General features: G+C 39.0%; 1 protein-coding gene across 1 annotated transcript in view; it reads right to left on the minus strand.

Annotated features, from left to right (window-relative positions):
• Positions 1-20,597, minus strand: part of LOC127417369 (ankyrin repeat and BTB/POZ domain-containing protein 3-B-like) — a 111,056-nt gene that overhangs the window by 27,357 nt on the left and 63,102 nt on the right. The window contains exons 2-3 of the mRNA XM_051657365.1: positions 14,918-15,061; positions 3,505-3,709 (exon numbers count right to left, since the gene is read on the minus strand). Coding sequence (XP_051513325.1) covers positions 3,505-3,709; positions 14,918-15,061 — 349 coding nt within the window. The remainder of the gene's footprint in view (positions 1-3,504; positions 3,710-14,917; positions 15,062-20,597) is intronic.

The following is a 20,597-nucleotide window of genomic DNA, read 5'->3' on the forward strand; positions in this document are numbered from 1 at the left end:
GGTTCTGGCTTTTGTGCGTGGACGTGTTTTTAAAATGTCAATTGGTATTATTAGTTGACTGTCACGTAATGTATGATAGGCATACGGTGTCTTATTCATTGTGAAATCTAGACTTAAAATGTATGGGCCACGGCTGACAACACTAATGGGTAAACATACAGTAGTATACAAATACTATATTCATTGTTTAAATGTGTAACACACTTTACAGATAACAGCAGTTCACTCATAGTTTCATGTATCTCTTGTAAACAGAATTTTATATTTAATACATTGTCTAAATATGTGTATCAAAATACAAATATAAAATAATCAAACAAGGTTGCAGGGTAATTGCATTTTCTCTACATTACACAACATTTGATATCTTTAACGAATAATACATATTATTCATTTTTCTGCAGTTCATAAAATCATTAGAGACAAAAAGAGCAACATTTAATCTCAAAGCAACTGATTTAATCAGTTTAAATGGCCAAAGTCCTTTTCATGACCTTGGAGATATAACAGTGTGGTAACAGTTTGGATTCTAAGAGTGTGAGCTGAATCTCATATCAGCAGTTGAGCAACATCTACAGCGATGCACTGGCAGCCAAAAGTTTGGAATAATGTACAGATTTTGCTGTTTCAGAAGAAAATTGGTACTTTAATTCATCAAAGTGGCATTCAACTGATCACAAAGTATAGTCAGGACATTACTGATGTAAATGTACCATCACTATTTGAAAAAAGTCATTTTTGATCAAATCTAGACAGGCCCCATTTCCAGCAGCCATCACTCCAACATCTTATCCTTGAGTAAACATGCTAAATTACCATTATATCAAACACAGTTGAAAGCTATTATTATTACTACATTGTCTTTGTGTTTGTTTTTGAGTCACCACAGTATGCAATAGACTGGCATGTCTTCAGGTCAATATTAGGTCAAAAATGGCAAAAAAAGAAACAGCTTTCTCTAGAAACTCATCAGTCAATCATTGTTTTGAGGAATGAAGGCTATACAATGCTTGAAATTGCCAAAAAACTGAAGATTTCATACAAAGGTGTACACTACAGTCTTCAAAGACAAAGGACAACTGGCTCTAACAAGGACAGAAAGAGATGTGGAAGGCCCAGATGTACAACTAAACAAGAGGATAAGTACATCAGAGTCTCTAGTTTGAGAAATAGACGCCTCACATGTCCTCAGCTGACAGCTTCATTGAATTCTACCCGCTCAACACCAGTTTCATGCACAACAGTAAAGAGAAGACTCAGGGGTGCAGGCCTTATGGGAAGAATTGCAAAGAAAAAGCCACTTTTGAAACAGAAAAACAAAAAGAAAAGGTTAGAGTGGGCAAAGAAACACAGACATTGGACAACAGATAATTGGAAAGAGTGTTACGGATCTTAACTCCATTGAGCTTTTGTGGGATCAGCTAGACTGTAAGGTGTGTGAGAAGTGCCCGACAAGACAGCCTCATCTGTGACAAGTGCTACAGGAAGTGTGGGGTGAAATGTCACCTGAGTATCTGGACAAACTGACAGCTGGAATGCCAAGGATCTGCGAAGCTGTCATTGCTGCACATGGAGGATTTTTTGATGAGAACTCTTAAGTTCTGAACATATTTTTTAAATTTTAATAGTAATTTTTCACGTTATTAGTGTCCTGACTATACATTGTGATCAGCTGAATGCCACTTTGGTGAATAAAAGTACCAATTTCTTTCCATAAGAGCAAAATCTGCAAAAAACATTTTTCCAAAATTTTGGCCACCAGTGTATATTCTGCCAAGGTTAAAATGTTCACAAATACTAATTTAAATCAACCAAAAAGTATGTTAAGTAAGTATTTTAATTGTTTTTTAAATTGCATTTTGTGCTACTATTTTTAGCAGGTTTCCCAGACAATGCCTCTGTTTGCCATTGGTCAGACAAACTCACGCCATTGGTTGAGCCAATGTTGCTTTGTCAGGCTGGCTTTTATGCTCAAACAAACAAGGATAGTGCCGATTTTGATAGTAACACGGAGACACAGTGTGTACACACTATTAGGGTGAATCACTTGTAGTCATCTCTGCATTTAAAGTTGGGATCAGTGAATATATATTAACATTGAAAAAGTACACATATCACCTTTAAAATCTTTTAAGCTAACATGAAATACAGTATCTACAGCCCGGTCAGTTTCCATCAGATACAGAATGTGAGTGTTTTGAATACTACTGTATACATTTATTCATAATATGGTATTATTTCATTGCATTGCTTTTGCTTTGCAGTCTGTTTTACAGCATTTCACATTAACAGTCCTGTGCATTTCATCATTACTGTGTCAGCTTGAATAAATGACTGCATCACTTAATGGTTCATAATTTTATTTTGGGGGGTCTACAAGAATAGGTTTACATGCTTTAATGCTCAAACAACACATTATTTTTCTCATACTGTACATTGCTGCAGCACCTCTTTTCACTCTCTGTCTGAAACACTCTGTTGTAGCTCCTGTCTCTTTAAAGCCCCCCTTTCCAAAAAGCCCAGTCTGCTCTGATTGGTCAGCTGGCCCAGTCTGTTGTGATTGGTTAACCGCTTAGAGCATGTGTCAGAAATGTAACACCCCTTACCATAACCGAGTTTCATCTTAAAGTAACCCTTAGGCGGGCATTATGCAAATGTGTTACATAGTGGCATATAGTCACGGAAGTAATGGCTGGACTGCAAACCAGGTGTTTCAGGCAGTTCAGGCAGTTCAGGAGCAGTGTTTTCTGTGGGAGAGAGTAACTCCCTTTGGTGTGGACTTTGTGCTTTGTAACTTTGCAGACCTTTTACATGCACAGCTATATTACACAATAAAGGAAAGGTAAAATCCCAAAAAGCATAATAGGGCCTCTTAAAGGCAAGTACCTTGAGCGACCAGGTGACACTCCCTAGCAAAAATACCCAGCCATGTTCACCATACTGCAACTAACTAATGACAACTAAGATTTAATAAAAATATATTTCGCAAGATTTGCAAGAGTTTTAATTATAAAATAGTAAACTCTACTTTGTGACATAACATCGCAGCAAGTAAATCTCACTTAACATTTCAGTTTGTAGAGTCGTTTTTACTAACAAATCTGATCTGATATCATTTAAATCATTTAAATCATCCATGCCCACCGGGGATGCTGCACACCAGCATCATAAGGTTAAGTAGACTACTTATATTTTTTTCCTGTGAAATTCACTAAAATCTGCAAATAAAGGCTTTCTTACTTTGGGATCGATACTTGAGGATTCACTGTGCATATAACAAATAATCCTATACATTTTGACAGAACTGTAATTTTTGGGTGAATGATCCCTTTTAATTTCTACAAGCTTGAATTGTGTAAAAATTTACAATTTGTTCAATACTTTCAAGTTTGCGCTTGAACTCACACATCTATATCTTAAAGTACTAAAATCTTTTCTGCTATACTTCACCACCAAATAATTTTCTTCAGGGTATGCATGCAGATACAGCTAAAGTCCTCTCACCTCTCCGTCTGTAAGGTGACTTTAGAGGGCTCAACATTGGGGTTCTCCCACTCCATTTGAGGGCAGTGCATGAAGTAACAGAGTGTATATAGTGCCTCGGGCTCCCAGTGGATCAGGCTGCTCTTCTGAGGGAGTGGTGTGCCATTGCTGTGGTTCTTTATGCTGAGAGGCTGGAGGTGATGCATGGCTCTGGATACCAAATCACCTGCCAGGGCACAACAGACCTTTGGTTTGCTGGGAGTGATGGAAATGATGAAGGACAGTACTGTCATTGAATTGATGTAACAACATAAAATATTAGCCCCTCTGTCAATCTTTGTGTGCAAGTCAGCTGTTTGGAGTTTCTCTGCAGCATGTTTGTCAGCACTTAAATTCTCGACCAGTCCATCAAATTGAATAGCACCAAAACCTGTTATGCAAAAGTGCCATGGTATGGCCGTACTTTCCCATTCTGGCATTGTTTTGTAACACACACATACATACTGTACAGTACACACACATTCACTCAGCTATCTAAATAGGGACATATCATGAACATCTATTGTTTTATATAAAGCAAATTATAAACACTACAAAATAACCCAGAACCACAACCTGTCCTTAAGTCTAAAATAAAACCTTTAACATTTTAAGAATTAAAAAACGTATTTGCTTTATTTATGAATCAATCGTCAACATGCCTGAATGTCCCTAAAGGGAGGTTCTGTCTTATTTAGCTCACTTTTAGGGATAATTTTGTCTCCAAACTAGAGTGAAGTACACACACACACACAGCCTCTCAATAGTGATGATATATCCTAGACCTCTATTGTTTTTATAATACTCTTAATTTTTTTTTTTTTTTTTTTACTGCTGACTAATCCGACCCCTAACCCAACCCATAAAGGATTTTGTTTTGTTGCATTTTTCAGAATAAATTAAAATGTATATATTTTTTATGTATGAATAATTTTTCAGATTCATGTTCCCATAAGATGGTCCTCTTAGAGCTTTTGTCAGATTTAGCCAACATCTAATGGACAGACTAATGCTTAGTACGTGTACACATAGACGTTTACTTAACTAAATGAGGAAATAACACAGAATTTGATTGTATTTTATACAATCTCCCCCCCCCCCCCCCCCCCCCCACACACACACACGCACATTTTATATGTGCATATCTGAATGAAAAAAAATTTTTTGTTGTAAAAAGCAGACTATATGATATGGTAGTGAACATTATAAAAGATAAAAAATGAAGTGTGTCACAAACCTCTTGTCAAACAAAATCAAACAGGCATTCATTACACTGGCACACTGAACATTCCCACTCGCACTCTAATGACTATTTCCTTTCATATGTGAAATTTTCATGTCATCCAAGGCCTCATTTAATCCATGAGACCTAATTCTTCTAAATGCATTCAAGTGCAACCACTGCACTGCTTTCAGCATTCAGTGCAGCCAGTACACATTGCCCTTCTAAAAGACATGCTGGGAAACAGCCTTGTGTGTTGCTCAACAACTTCAATAACTGCAGCAGTCACACTTGTTCTTGAAAGAACATTTCACATCTCTGTTACTCCAAATGAATTAACAGGTCTGGCGACTGTGCAAGATGAGCATTCACAGAAATAAATGGTTTGTTTAACTGTTGTCATTATGATTTTCTTTGTCAAGGCTGCAGATTTAAAGAACAAAGAATGAATAAAGCTATTGTAAAATAGGAAAATACTGATCGGTTTGAATGGAAACTATGTGGACTATCTGACAGCGCAGTCCAAAGATATGCTCTGTAATTATACAGTAATTACAGGATTATATGGAATATGTTATCGGGCACTGTAGCATTTATGTGCACGTAACAACAAAACTTTAGACAACACAGAGGCACACAGCGTTAGCAGTCAGAGAGTGTGGCAGGAGGGTTTCGAAAGGAGGAAAGGGACTAGATGCCACCTGGGGCACTTCTGTGACCGACACTCATCTCTTATTCATGATAGCGTGTGACATTTCCTCAAGTCAGGGGGGTGGCAGAGGAACTGGCAGAGAGATATGCACAAGATTAACCAACTAAACAAACACAATGACTGCAAAAGGTCTTTGTCTATTAGTAATTTACTGTACCTCACTACTAAGAGGGCCAATCATCTATATGCAGGATATTAGTATGAATAAACATGGGCATGGCAACCAAAGATAAAAACAATACAGCAGAACATTTATGTTTGCTTGTGCATCTTGGGAATAATATGATATTCTCATCTGTAACAGCAGACAAGGTGCCCTTCATCACTCACTAGACGGTGGGAATGGGGGATGCAGAATGGTGTTTTACAATGAAAACTGAGCAGAATCGATTGGCTTTTCTGCCTCAGCCGTGACATAGATTACCAATGAAAGGCCACGAGAGAGGCAGGTGACACGCTTGGTTTTATGTAACTGGATGATTTTTTTTATTTTTATTTTTTTTACTTTAGATTTGCTGAATAATTTAAACAACTGTAGCTGATATCTGAAAAGTCTGGAAAGTTGCACATCGTGGGTGAAAGTTTAAATGTTTTAACAGCCCCATTGTGACATTTAAATGAAATGTTTTTGTAAAGAACATCAGTATATATAGTATTTTCTCTTATTTCTGTTCTTGGGATTTAGGCTTGAAGGTGAATCACTCGAAAATAGTATAAAATATATCATCTAAAATATAAAACATATTTTACCACAAAATCAAAAGAAAGAAATATGATTTTTTTAATAATCTATAAAATGCAAAATTATACAATTAAGAACATTTTCAGTGTAAATTCACATTACTGTAATAGGCTAAAAAAATAAATAAAATAATTCTCATTACTGTAACAATTATATATTATTTAAATTGTAAAGTATTAACACATCACAGAAATATGCAAAATATCTTTTAGTTTTTTTTTTTTTAGTTTTTTTTTTGTTTGTTTTTGGGTGAAATGAGACCTGGACATTTTTTGTGTGTGTGTGTGTGTGTGTGTGTGAGATTCACACGTTTACTATTTTTCTATTATTGTTATATTAAAATGAACCATGTAATGTAGTTGGCTTTCCAGACATCCCAAAAATGTACATCCCGCCAGCCCTTGTGGCTGCAAGAAGTCCCTACTACAAAAACACAACAAAATGAAATCTTGTAAGAAAAGTGTAGATAAACAATTAAGAACCAGTCATTGGGCAGCAACAGTGCTGCAAAGCAATGAAGCAAGTCTAACGAGCATTTTATAGGGCAGGAGGGAATAGATGCATTAGCAGAACTATGAGAGGAAACAGGGGTTTTGAGAAAACAGAAAAAAAACGTTATGGGCGGCATGGAAACACTCACTGATGGCAATCAAGCCATGAAGGGCACCGATTGGTGTCGGGCCAACCCAAGAAAAAAACAAACTCCAGACTGTGGTGCAGGTCTCGTTCTGAGAAAGAGCCCAATGGAAGACATTAAAAGACCTATGTATTTTGCATAAGAGGCATTCCCATTAGGGCTGCTTTTAGAATTGATGGAGACTAATGAGAAAATGACTCTAAACAAATAAAATAAAATAAAATAAAACAAATGTAAAATTTCCAATTAGCTGTTAATGGCTGAATAAGTGCTATAGCCAATAAGGTAAAATTCCTGCGCACACACACATAAAGAGTGAAGGCAGAGAATTAGTCTTATTTAGATCAAACAAACCATTAAATGAAACAATTTAAAATGCAGGAGAAAGCCCATAAAGTAAAATAGTTCTTAGCTCCTCTGGAGTCTATTTGCTTCTAAATTATTAGTGAGAGATTATCTAACATAAATTTACAACTAAACTTTAAATATCTGATGGTTATCTTTTCTATACAGCAAGCTATAATCTATCTGCATTATATTAAACACTCTTGAATTTACACCAAAAACACATAGAGAGGGACAATGTACAGTATACTTGCAGGCAAGTCCTGAAAGGGAATAATTACAGAAAACGATCTGCAAATCCAATGACATGATTTAATCTTTATAGACAAGAATATGACAAAACATGCTTCTTATGCATTGACCTTTTGAACCTCTGGCACTCTGCAGGGAGAAATGTCTTCTGCTTGTAGTTAACTCATAAGAGACACATAAAAACCTTTGTAATAGGAAGATCTTATCTATTGTTCTGCACTGATGTTATGAGATTTAAAGTGTGTAATTATATTCACGTAAAATTATAGTATGATCGGATATATTTCGGTCTGCCCTGTGGATAAACGGCATAAGAAGAACACGATAAGCCTATGAAGGTTATATGTACTTCAGATGTACATTGACTTTGAAATCAACATCTAAAAGACATCCATTCTGATCTAATAAAATACAGATTTTTTGTTTAAGACTTAGGTGAATAGTTCACCCCAAAAAAGGAAAATTCTGGGAATATAATGACTACTTTATGGTGATATTTTGAGGTTGACTGTCCCTGGACCCCATTCACTTACACAGAGTGGTATAGAGGGCAGCTCAGACATTCAGCCAAACCTCTCCTATTCTGTTCCATGGTGGTTTGGGATGACATAAGGATGAGTAAATGACAACAGAATTGTAATTTTTGGGTGACCTATACCTTTAAACTTCACAATAACTCTGATCCTATTGCTAATCAGATAAATAGCAAAAGCCCATTGTGTTGTAAAGAGACACAATTGCACTCCAACCAAAAAAATAAAAATAACAAAATCTCTAAAGGACAAAAAATGGTTAGGAATCAATTGCTGTTCTCTCTGAATATAGACCTGGGGGCTTTAGTCACAGCATAGAGTACAATTTTATTATATTTTAAATCCTTCTGGACAGGCAAACCCTATAAACATCAGTAACACACCCATACACTAACAAAAACTCATTTATGTCATTATAACAAAGAACACATAATTCGATTTACATTTGGCAAGTTCAGCCTTCTCTTAAAATAAACTCTGCCCTTTGTATGTGAGCACTCTGTTGTGACTGTCCAATTGTAGAAAGAGTCTCTTTGTGACAGTTGCTGTTTCTGCCCATGCTGAATGCGTAAAGCAGGGAGTACCGCTGTCCTTATCCAGAGTTCAAACTGCCCTCAACCTCCCCTATTGGGGGGGGGGGGGGGGTTGTCAGGGGTGGTAGAAGAGCTGGTAATATATTAAGGAAATCTCCATGGATACAGTGTCTACAAAAAAGTACAAATGGAGATTTGAAATTTCATTTTTAAAGGAACAGACAGCAGCATTTTGTGCATATCCATTTTTGCTGACTAATCATGGGAACTTTGCCATTTCCTTTTGAGATATTAAACTGTTCCATGCTGATTTGTTTTTTATGTAAATCTTTGTGTTGGTTCTTACAGAGTTTAAGATATTGTGACTACATTTCTCAAGATTTCTATTTAAAGGTCTGTCCAGTGCCAATGCTGTGCACATCTAGTATTGCATTAAAAATCAATGTCCTCAAGAATAGAGCAAGCATTTTGCTGTAAAATATATTGAATTACATGACAAGATAAATCTTCTAAGTAAGCAGGTTTAATCTAAATATAGATTAAATACATTACATACCATAATTTATGGTTTAATGTTGTTTTCTTTTCTTTTTTTTCTTTTTAAAGACAAGGTTGAGGTGACCATCGGATAAATTGCATACAGGTTTACTAAGTGCTCTATTGAACAACTTACATGTAGCAATCTGATTTTAACACCCTCTTAAAATCAGATACTTCCAGTCTGGTCTAATTGTCATGTCTAGATGTGTTTTGTTCATGTTTTTTCATGTCTTTTATTTTCAAGTTTAGTTCCTATTCCAGTCATGTCATATGATTTCCTGTTCCCTCATGTGATCTTGTCATGTGTTTTCCCCTGTTCATGTGTCTTATTTCCATTGGTTCATTGTTTGATTACTTTGTTATTAGTCTTGTCTTTTCATTGGTTTATGTTCATTTAGTCTTGTTATCTTGTTTATAGTTTAGTCTTGTGATTGGTTGTCTTGTTTACCTGTTACCTATGTCCTTGTATTTAGCCCTCATGTTTGCCATTGTCTAGTGTCAGGTACTGTTAATGTAACTTTGTTGTGCCAGGCCAGGCCAGGCCAAGTTTAGTTTAGTTTAGTTTAAGACAAGTTTATGTTTAGTCAAGTTTATTTTGAAGTTCATGTTATGTTTCACGTTTGTAGTCAGGGTTTTTTGGATTCCACAACTGTTAATAAAACCACACTTGGGTTCATCACTCCAACATCATCGTCTCTTTGTCTGCCTGTTTCCAGCAACGTTACAGAATACCTGACTGCCAACCATGAACCCAGCGGTCCAGCTCCTGCGCCTACGTCAGGGGATTCGATCCCTGGAGGAATATGTGGGGGACTTCTGCACTCTGGCCAGTGAGGTTGCCTTTAATGAGGTCGCCCTCAAAGACTGTTTCCGTTTCGGATTGAGTGAGCCAATCTCCTTGTTGATGCCTGGCGGTCACAGTTCCCTCAGTCTGGTTCAGTATATCGACCTAGCCCTGCAGATTACAGGTTCCACATTCACTGTGGGGGAGGCGGATGCCGAGCCGGAGTCCCACGTCACGGCCAATGCCCACGCCTGCCACGGCCAACGAGCCAACGCCCACACCTGCCACGGCCAAAGAGCCAACACCCACGCCTGACACGGCCAACGAGCTGGAAGCCTCATCCATCCCAGAGCCGGCATTGCCAGCCTCGTCCGTCCCAGAGCCAGCGTTGACAATTTCGGCCGTCTGGAGGAGGAGGAGAAGAAAGACTTTCTCTCCCGAGTCTCTGCCCATGTCCACGACCACAGAGGTCGTTCCCAAGTCTCTTCCCGTGTACACGGCCACGGAGGTCATTTCCGAGTCTCTGCCCATGTACACGACCAGGGAGGTTGTTTCTAAATCTCTGCCCATGTTCACGACCACAGAGGTCGTCTCCGAGTCTCTGCCCATGTACACGACCAGGGAGGTCGTTTCCAAATTTCTGCCCATGTTCATGACCACAGAGGTAGTCTCCGAGTCTCTGCCCATGTACATGACCACAGAGGTCGTTTCCAAGTCTCTGCTTATGTACACAACAACAGAGGTTGTTTCCAAGTCTTTGCCCATGTACACGACCACGGAGGTCGTTTCCGAGTCACTGTCTATGCCCATGACCACGGAGGTCGTACCCGAGTCTCTGTCCATGCCCATGACCACAGAGGTCATTCCCGAGTCTCTGTCTATGCCCACGACCCCAGAGGTTGTTCCTGAGACTCAGTCCATGCCCATGACCACAGAGGTCACTCCTAAGACTCGGCTCATGTTCACGACCACTGAGGGTTTTTCCCAGTCATCCAGGACTCTTAGTCTCGAGCCTACCATAGCTCCACCTGCCACAGCTTCGTCCCTTGAGCCTCCCATAGCTCCACCTTCCACAACTTTGCTCCATGTCATGGCCGCCACGCCAGAGTGAGCTCCAGGCCATGTCACAGCCATGTCAGAGTCAGCTCCAGGCCATGTCACAGCCACGTCTCGGCCTGCTCCATGCCATGTCACAGCCACGTCTCGGCCTGCTCCATGCCATGTCACAGCCACGTCTCGGCCTGCTCCATGCCATGTCACAGCCACGCCTCGGCCTGCTCCATGCCATTTCACAGCCACGCCTGCTCCATGCCATGACACAACAACGCCTGAGCCTGTCACAATAACACCTCAGTCTGCTTCATGCCATGTCACAACAATGCCTGAGCCTGTCACAATAACGCCACAGTCTGCTTCATGCCATGTCACAGTCAAACCTCAGTCTGCTCCATGCCATGTCTCAGCTAGGCCCCAGACTGCTCCATGCCATGTCACAGCAATGCATGAGTCTGCTTCATGCCATGTCACGCCTCAGTCTGCTTCATGCCATGTCACAGCCAAATCCCAATCTGCTCCATGCCATGTCCCAGGCCCGCCTCTGCTCCACGGTCCAGGCCCGCCTCTGCTCCACGGTCCAGGGCCGCCTCTGCTCCACGGTCCAGGCCCACCTCCGCTCTACGAGCCAGCGCTCACGCCTGCCACATCAAGTCACCACAGCCCCCCCTCCCAGCTCCATCTTGAACACTGTGTCTTTGTTTTGGGGTGTCGGGAGCCGCCCCTAGAGGGGGGGATATGTCACGTCTAGATGTGTGGTTCCCAGTCAGTTAACATGTCTTGTTATCTTTTTTATAGTTTAGTCTTGTGATTGGTTGTCCTGTTTACCCGTTACCCATGTCCTTGTATTTAGCCCTCATGTTTGCCATTGTCTAATATCAGGAATTGTTAATGTAACTTTGTTTTGTTCTAACCAAGCCAAGTCAAGTTTATGTTTAGTCAAGTTTATACTGAAGTTCATGTTTATGTTTCACGTTTGTAGTCAGGGTTTTTTGGATTCCACAACCGTAAATAAAACCACACTTGGGTTCATCACTCCTACATCATCGTCTCTTTGTCTGCCTGTTTCCAGCAACGTTACACTAATAGAATCACATTATTATACCTACATATTTGCAAAAGAATTTCATTGCTCGTTGTTCGTATTATGACAGTTTCCTGGTGAAATAAACAGAGGCCAGAGGTGGACTGGCAATCGGGAGAACCAGGACTTTTCCCAGTGGGCTGGTCGTGAAACATGACCGTGATATGCCAAAGTGGGCTGCGATATGATGAAGAGGGTCGCGATATGCTGAAGGGGACCAGGATTTGCAGAAGGGGACAGTGAAATCTTTTTCAATTTCACACATTCAACATTAATAAAAAAAAAAATAAACAATGCGCTCAGTTTCTTTTCCTCTCCCTTTTCTCCTGCCTTGTTCAAATTTTCGCCTGCCGTGTGCAGCTCTTGACAGCCAAAAGCATTCATGGTGACCGTGCTAATGTAAGAATCCGTTCTAGTGTGCGCGCCAGTTTCAAATGGGTGAAGAGGTGAATTACCACTTACATTTTGGTCTGTTCCTCTCACAACATTATCATATGGTTTCAGAAGAATTTAAATCTAAGACACGAGTGTTATGGATGACTTTATGGTGCTTTTATGTGTGATTTTGGAGCTTGAACAGCCACAAACAAGATCCTCCTATCCCTCAATCTTGTGTTTTACGGATGAAAACAGTCATACTACTTTTGAAAGACGAGGGTGAGTAAATGATGGCAGAAAGGTCAGTTTTTATTTCAGTGGTCATTAAAGATTGTCAGGTACCATCCCAGTGATGGGCATAAGGTACAGATTTGTTCTTTTTTTCTGAGAGTGAATTAATCAAGTGTAAATTATTGTCCAGAGGTCCTGACCGCTACCGTAGATAGCGATGTCACTTGATACTTTTTACCAGGGGCAGACTGGCCATATGGAGAACCGGGACATTTCCCGGTGGGCCAGCCATGAAATGGGACCGAACACCCTAACCCTCAGGTCAACAACATTTGGGCTGGTTTTTATTTCAAATCCAGGGCCGATTTCTCTTCCCAGTCTGCCCCTGCTTGTTACTTTTTTCAGCGCTGGCCAGGATGGGCCAATCACAGTCGTTTAATATTAATGGATGAGGATTTAGAAAATACTTTTATAGAGACTGCTGAGGCTTATTTCCTTTCAGGTTTGAATCCTTGCAATTATCAGTTTTTATTAAAAATAACTATCTATCTAGTGTAAAAATGTCTCCAATGAAATATTAAACATTCTGATAGTTAAATGCGGAAGAATGGAGGATTCGGTTTTCTGAGAGGCTAAGCGCTCCATGGCTCATGTAATACAGTCATTGGCTGACAACATTTGCAATTTGCAAAGTTTTCATGCCCCAGGGTTGCTCCTGCAGTAGTATAACTTTTATTTATTTATTTATTTTGATATTTTGAAAGTATATATGCATAATTACATTTTTATGAATTTATGTTCATTCATTTAGATCCTTTTTTAGTGAAGATTGTAACTTATTCAGTTTTCATTGTATTTTAAAATTTTAAAAACATTTAGCAACATGAAGATGAAAGAAAATGTAGTTATATCTGTTTAAAAGAATTTTAATTCAATAAAAATGTTAAACATTATTCATTTTATTTTTAATCATATTTGATTAGATTAGTTTTTCTTGTTTCAAAGGGGGGCGTGAAGCGAAAAAATTTAGAACAACTGCTATAGACCATTTCAAGGACTATATGTCAGTTTAAGGAAGTGATGTCTTTGTTCCTTTAACATTCCCCACTACTCATACTCATTCAAAACCACAGCGGCAGGCACTTCATTTATAGTGCCTTGAAGATGATTAACATTACTAGCATTAACATGATTGTCATAAAATGTCATTATTAAAATGTGGACCATGTTGTTCGGTTACTGGAGAAATGAAAGTGTTTAGATCTCTTAAAAAGCAACCACAAATGCATGCATCAACCACTGCAGTAATGCGAGGCTAATTTATGCCAACTAATTGTAAGTTTGAGAGGTAGAGCTCTAAAAATTTGAACTCAGAGCCTTATTTAAAGGATCTGGTAATGATACCGGAGGTGCTCCCAAACCAGTAGCGTTCTAACTCTTTGTTATTGTTTATATCTTTGAAATTGTATAGCACATGACTTGTAGGGTGATTGAAGGTGACATTTTAATGTTTGCATTATATAACCAACTGCATTTACAAGCTTGTTTGAATGCGATCAAATTGCGTGCAAGCTCAACTGATCCGAAGGACCGGGGTACGAGTCATAAAGAGCATGCAAGTCAACACATGAACTGAAATTGTCATAGAAGCGCCACAAAATGATGTGGTTGCTTCAGCAATTGTGTTTTTCATCTCACCATTGCTTTTATGACATTATTGGTTAGGTTTAAGGTTTAGGGTAGAGATGTGGGTTTTGTTAAACTCAACAAAGCATAAACTTTAAAAACGTCATCTGTTTGGGAGAAAATGTAACTTGCTTTTAGCGCCACACAGTGGACATTTCTCCTCAGAGCTGCCACGATAGGTATAATGAACCAGCTAATTTCATTTTGCGAAAATATCGACACACTGCATTTATTTGTTCTGAAAATCTAATACAGTGAATAGTACGAGATTTAAAAAGCAAGAGAGAGAGAGAGAGAGAGAGAGAGAGAGAGAGAGAGAAAGAGACCTGTATCCTTAGTAGATGGATATGTAAACACTACCCAGTTATGAAAATGCAACCAGGGGATACACTACTTCAAACGAGAAAATGAAAATACATGAACATTTCTATGTGGCTCTTTCCGAGAACTGTGATATGTGCCATACATGGAAACCAAAGAGCTGTAGATCACAAGACAGAACAAAACTCTTAAAACAGGCCTACTACACATCAATACATACAAACACATATTAATTCACATTAATTTGTGCTGTTCTGAACATGGTATAATTGGTACAGAACAAGTGTTTGAAGCAAAAGAGCTTTGATTTAGGTTGAAAAAACAGCAGTCAAGGTTACTTACTGAGCTCAGCAATGCTCCCTACACGTGTAGCCAGCAGAGACTGCTCAATAGTACGCTGCTCGGACTGGCTGTAGGCATCTCCAGCCTTACCTGAGCGCTGTTGGTTCCTGTGCAGGCTCAAACTGTCTGGCAAACTTAGGATTCCTGGACACCAGAAACAAACAGAGAGAGAGAAAGAAAGTCATGCATGTACAGCTAAGAGGTTCTGAGGAGAATGTCTTGGAGATGCAAATGTGTTCCTGGGACTCTAACCCATGACACTGTCATTCATAACACCATGCTGTACCAGTAGAGCTAGAGGAACTTTATAAGCAGTGGCTAGAGACAGAAATATTTAAACCTCCAGGGTCATTCAAAGTTGAAGTGTGTAATTTCTGTACTACTAGCATAATCAAATGAAACTGTGTAAATAATACATTATCTGTTTTCAAATAAATTTCTTGAATACTTCCTCTGTCTTCCACTGGTTGAACAAACAGATTGTTTTGTGCCAAACTCACACCATTGGTTGAGCCAGAGTTACTGTGTCAGGCATATTGGGATGCTCATTTAACTCAATATCTTTAAGACTAAACAGGTCCCAAAGGACTCTGGCCTAGGTGGTAACAGGTGAGAGACTTGGCAGGTTGTTTGCTTTGCCTGCTTTCACAAGGAGAAAGGGAGGTGTATCACATTTCCGGACAACCAGCAATTACTGTAAAGAACTGCCACCCTTTGTTTGTGGTTGGGAATTAAGGTCTACACACATACATCATCATGACGAGGTTTCAATGATGACACGTCTGACAATTCTACATTGTATTGATATAGGAGATTCTGCATCACAAAGTGATACAGACATCAGAAAGTGTTAGATTGAAGGTTTACTTGGCACCATGTTCAGCTTTACTGCACCATCACAAAGCTTTTCAGCCACACTCACAGTCGAATCACTGAGGTGAGACTTTGTCAGTGTTTGAATCACAGTGGTTATTGTTTTTAACAGGATGGGTGGGCTCCACGAAAATTGGATTTGCTCTCATCTATGTGTTGCAATCACTTCTATAGTTACCGAGCACTTCTGGAGCCGACGGCATGTTAAATTATGATGTGGCAGAAACAAATGACTCTATTTTGCTGTCCAATGACAGGAGGGCTTCCATTTGACCAATCTCATTTACTCTTGTGAAGCTAATGTAATTTTAGGAGGTGCCTGAGAATGAGAAAGATATAAATCCTAAATCAGTTTGCCCAGGGAGACAATAGTGTGATGGCAGTGTACGTTATTTACTGTTCCATAATGTAAATATATTGCTTGACAAACTCATCATATAGCATTTCTATGGGATGTTGTTAAAACTGCACCCTTACATAATTGCTATGATGTAGATCATGTGGTCTATCTTACAGTAAATGTGTTTGCTTCAAGGAGGAAAAAAAGTAAAGCGCATCCGTTTTTTTTTTACTAGGTTGCCATGGAGACAAGGCAGGGGTGGAGTGATGGTTACTTGCCTGCGGCAAGGGAGGATGTACAGGTGTTTAGTAATGCAAGACCACACCTCACTTCTCAATGTCCAGGTCCAAGTTTCCTACTCATGCTGTAGTAATGATAACAAAAATTGTTTCACTTTACAAGAGTATGAGAATACTTGTCCCAAAACAAGAAAATGGGTTTTACCAATCATTATGTAATTTTTGCCACTTATCTAATGAGGTTGTATTCAGTTCATTAAAATTACTGTGCTGAGCAAACCTTAAATTCTTGCTGATCAACAGTTGACATGTAGAATCTTATGAGCAACCACAAGAAAAAGGGAACACTAAATAACTATTAATAGATTCACATTTTAGCAAAGCCAAATTAATGTTTTATCAGCAAAGCTGACTTTGGTGTTCATGAAAGTTATTAGAAATAATATCTGCAATACCTTTCCATCCATTTCCCAACTCTAAACTGAATGAGGAATGACTGACAGGTGTAAAAGTTCCTAAAGTGGAGCAGAATTTCCCCCATTCCCTACACTCTCTTGAGTCCAGAGCACTTATTAAAACTCTCAGCAGGTTTTCTTGACAGATGAGTATGCCAGGTTCACACACGTCCAGCCTGAAACACTAAAAGCAACGGGTGATAACTGGCATCGCGCTGGATTTCTTTTGGCCCCACTTCCTCACTTAATTCACAATTAAAAATGTATGAATGTCATTACTCAGACAAAGTTCATTCATGCCAACTCTGAAAGATTTAGCATGTTAATGTGGTTATGACATATTGGAAGTGTATTCCAATGGAATAAATCATGGAATTTTGTTCATTGTTCATGTAACAAGATTGCAAGGTTGCATTGTCTGTTTTGTTCTTCACATTGCGATGGCTGAATAAACAGAAAAAGGCAAGAACCCGTAACACAGGGCTTTAATGACTTAGATGACTGTAGCTCAACCTCATCACATAATTAATTACTTACGTACAGTAGTTGTATCTGGATAACGAAAATGCATGTGCATTAACACCTTTTTGAATTTGGTCAAAATCCGTTCCTGACCACCTCCGAATGTGGTTTCAGTCATCCGATCATGATCTGTTCACAATATGTCTTGGGTGCATTTGCACCTGCCATTTAATGTGGTCAAGTGCAATCTGATAGCAATCCGATCACTGAAAACGCATGTTAATGCAAGGTGTAAATAGGGTCATTGATGAAATATTTGTCTTGGGGGACTAGATCTTCTATGCTGCTGCTGCTGCAGCGGCAGAGCAAGTATGGAGACTTGCTACTGCTAGAACATACAGTACACAGACATACTAAGTTAAGCATGTGGACATGCTGCTGCTGCACATTTAGAAAAACACAAGACATGCTGCATCAAGCATTGATGACATACTGATGCACAATTAAACATAAATACAATCCCCATGAAGCAGATCTAGACAGTTGGAGCTGGGGAAGTGGAGGGTTTCAGAGAAAACTCTCACAGCGTGCTGCAGTGAAACTGGTTTAATTGCAAACTGAGTAAATTTAAATGTTAAGCAAAGAGAGAGTACACAAATTGGCTACCTGTTTACACGTCAAAGGACCTATCAGCTTGCACCATTCAGAGTTTCATGCCTGAACGTAATTGTTCAGCTCTGAGAATTTTTTAAACCATGTTCTTATTTAATGCAATTAAATTAATACATTTTTAAGTGTGGCTTAAGGGTCCAAATACGTTTTTGAGGGGGGGGGGGTACTGAATCTACACATCTGAGCACCTGAGTTGCTCTCTCTGGTTGAGTAATAAAGAATTGAATGGCCCCTTGCAAAATAATAATATTAATGGTTGCAGTGGTCAGCTAACTGTAGCCTTATGCATACAGGAATTGCAACAAAAGTAATGACTGTGGTTAAATTTTAGAAATGAATGATAAAATTTATATTTCAGGGAGGATAGATTGATATGTTATTATTTTGTAAAGAGAGTGAGAAATGCAGGGACAATCTAAGCATCAGGGTGCAGGAAAACATTCCTAAGGCCTGCAACTGTTCTTTTAAACATTGCCTTCACCACTTTAATCATTAAGGTTTAAAAAGTTTTGAAGATCAGAATGAAAATGCATTTTCATAATGCTGCATGATAATAAACTAAAATCACAATACAGGGAACATCATGATGTGAAAAGCCACCTATTCATGTCTGTCAGGTGTGCAGTATCTGCCAGTGATGCCATTGTCGATTAAGACTTACGGCTATTCAAATTATGTCCAAATTGATACCCATAATGCAAGTCTATATTCTTTTGAATAGTATTTGATGAAAGGATTAACTTGCCATATAGGTTTGCCACATTCTGACTCTCTGCTGGGAATAAATTCAGTCATTCAAAAAGATATTTTACTATCAAAGATCCAGACCTCCTTGGTCTAGGCTGTGGTTGAGAACCCACATTACAACTGGAGTATATTATTATAAGAGTGATAAGTCATAACATTGTGATGTAGTTTGTTTTTATTAAAGCATTCTGGTTGACCTCAAATTGCCTCGCTATTGTCAAGGGTTTTTGCGAAACAACTGCTGGGCTAATCAAAACAGCAGCAGCATCTAACATTTAAAACTTTTCCATTTTTATCAAAGTGAGCTTTCCTTACAGCTAGCCAATAAATTGAAGGTCTGTTGCTAATATACACAAGGGTACATCTAATAAAGGCTTGGCAAAGACATTTAATGGGCTTAAACCAACTGAGTATTGTGGGTGTGCAGGCATCAATGCCCTGCGACAATGTTTAAACCCAATGAATTCACATTAGCAATGTACTGCACCCCACTCCTAGACAAGAAAAGAGGCTTTGGTAAGGAAAAACCAGCATCCATAGGACAGCCAGGTTGGCTCAGATAAGAGGGTCTACAAAATAATTTGCATTTTACCTCTAGGGGTGCCAGAATTGCATTACAGTACTTATCTCATCCTTCACAGAGGACCAGCCGACCAAAAGTCCCCTGACAGGCTGACAGGAGAATATTAGCCGGGTAGCGCAGAGTTGTATGCTTAGGCAATCCCTGGGGCGGAGCCGCTGCATGGGCCAGAACAGTGTTTTCCCAGCTTTCCCATGCACTCGTGCTGAGTGTGGATATGCCACTGACCTCATTGGGTCTCTGAGTCTGTATTTAAATCTATTTTAAAGGCCAGTAAAGCCCAGCCTATTCTCTTAGGCTGAGCGTGGCTGTGTGCACACAGATGGCAATATAAGCACATTCTCTCTATTTCCTTCTTCCAGTATGAATCTGGAAAAACAACTCCCTGAATTTCTCACAGAACAATGCCAGCATAATAGTGTTGTAATACTACTAACTTGTTTAGAAGTGTGAGTGTGACCGTAAAGCAGTTGTTTAAAACAGTGTAGCTTTTCCAGCAACAAACTACTCTTTTGAACCAGTAGCGGTGTAGTGTGATAAAACACTATTTGCGCAAGCATGCTGCATTACAGTGTGCGAACGTGTGTGCCTAAACTGTCCTCTGGTTTAAGCTTTGAGAAGAGTATTTAAGTGAACAGTTTAAATTTAAGTCTGAACAGGTCATCTAAATGAAATAAAAAAGTGTGCAGATGCCTTCGCTACATTTTACGTCTTTTAAAGCAAAATATTTAGATACATTTTAGAAAATAATTGAGATAAAATAGTTCGATAAATATGTCCATCAATGTGTTCAACTAATTTACAGTACATAATTATACTTTTATATACTCCTATTAGATAGTGTAAATGTTTTAGTTTTGTGGACACCCTAATTGTGATCTTTGTTTTTGTGCCAGATAAATGCTGTTCTGGTTGTAAAAAAAAATGAATTATATAATCTGAGTTATATATTAGTTATATATGATATAGCCCCCTGTAATAGCTAGCTTTTATCAGGCTACTTTGTGTTTGCAGATTATAGTGTAGCTAACTATGTTTAAAAGGGGCAGTTAAGAAAGCTACAGATTCAAAGTAGCTTCGACAATAGTACAGCATATTATGTAAAAGCTAGAAAGTGATTCAAGCCAGGAAGTGCACTAGGTTTTGGAACAGACCGCATGTAAACCTACACCCACAACACCTATCGTATTCACTCATGCAGCTGTGCGCTTAGTTAACTGCTATACTAGCCCTATGCTGGGTTAAACCTTGTAACATAAGGACGGGCAAGGAGGATGCAGGAACCGGCTGAACATTCAGTGTAAAATTTTAT

Source organism: Myxocyprinus asiaticus, chromosome 26 (genome assembly GCF_019703515.2).
Source record: "Myxocyprinus asiaticus isolate MX2 ecotype Aquarium Trade chromosome 26, UBuf_Myxa_2, whole genome shotgun sequence".
NCBI classification, from domain to species: domain Eukaryota; kingdom Metazoa; phylum Chordata; class Actinopteri; order Cypriniformes; family Catostomidae; genus Myxocyprinus; species Myxocyprinus asiaticus.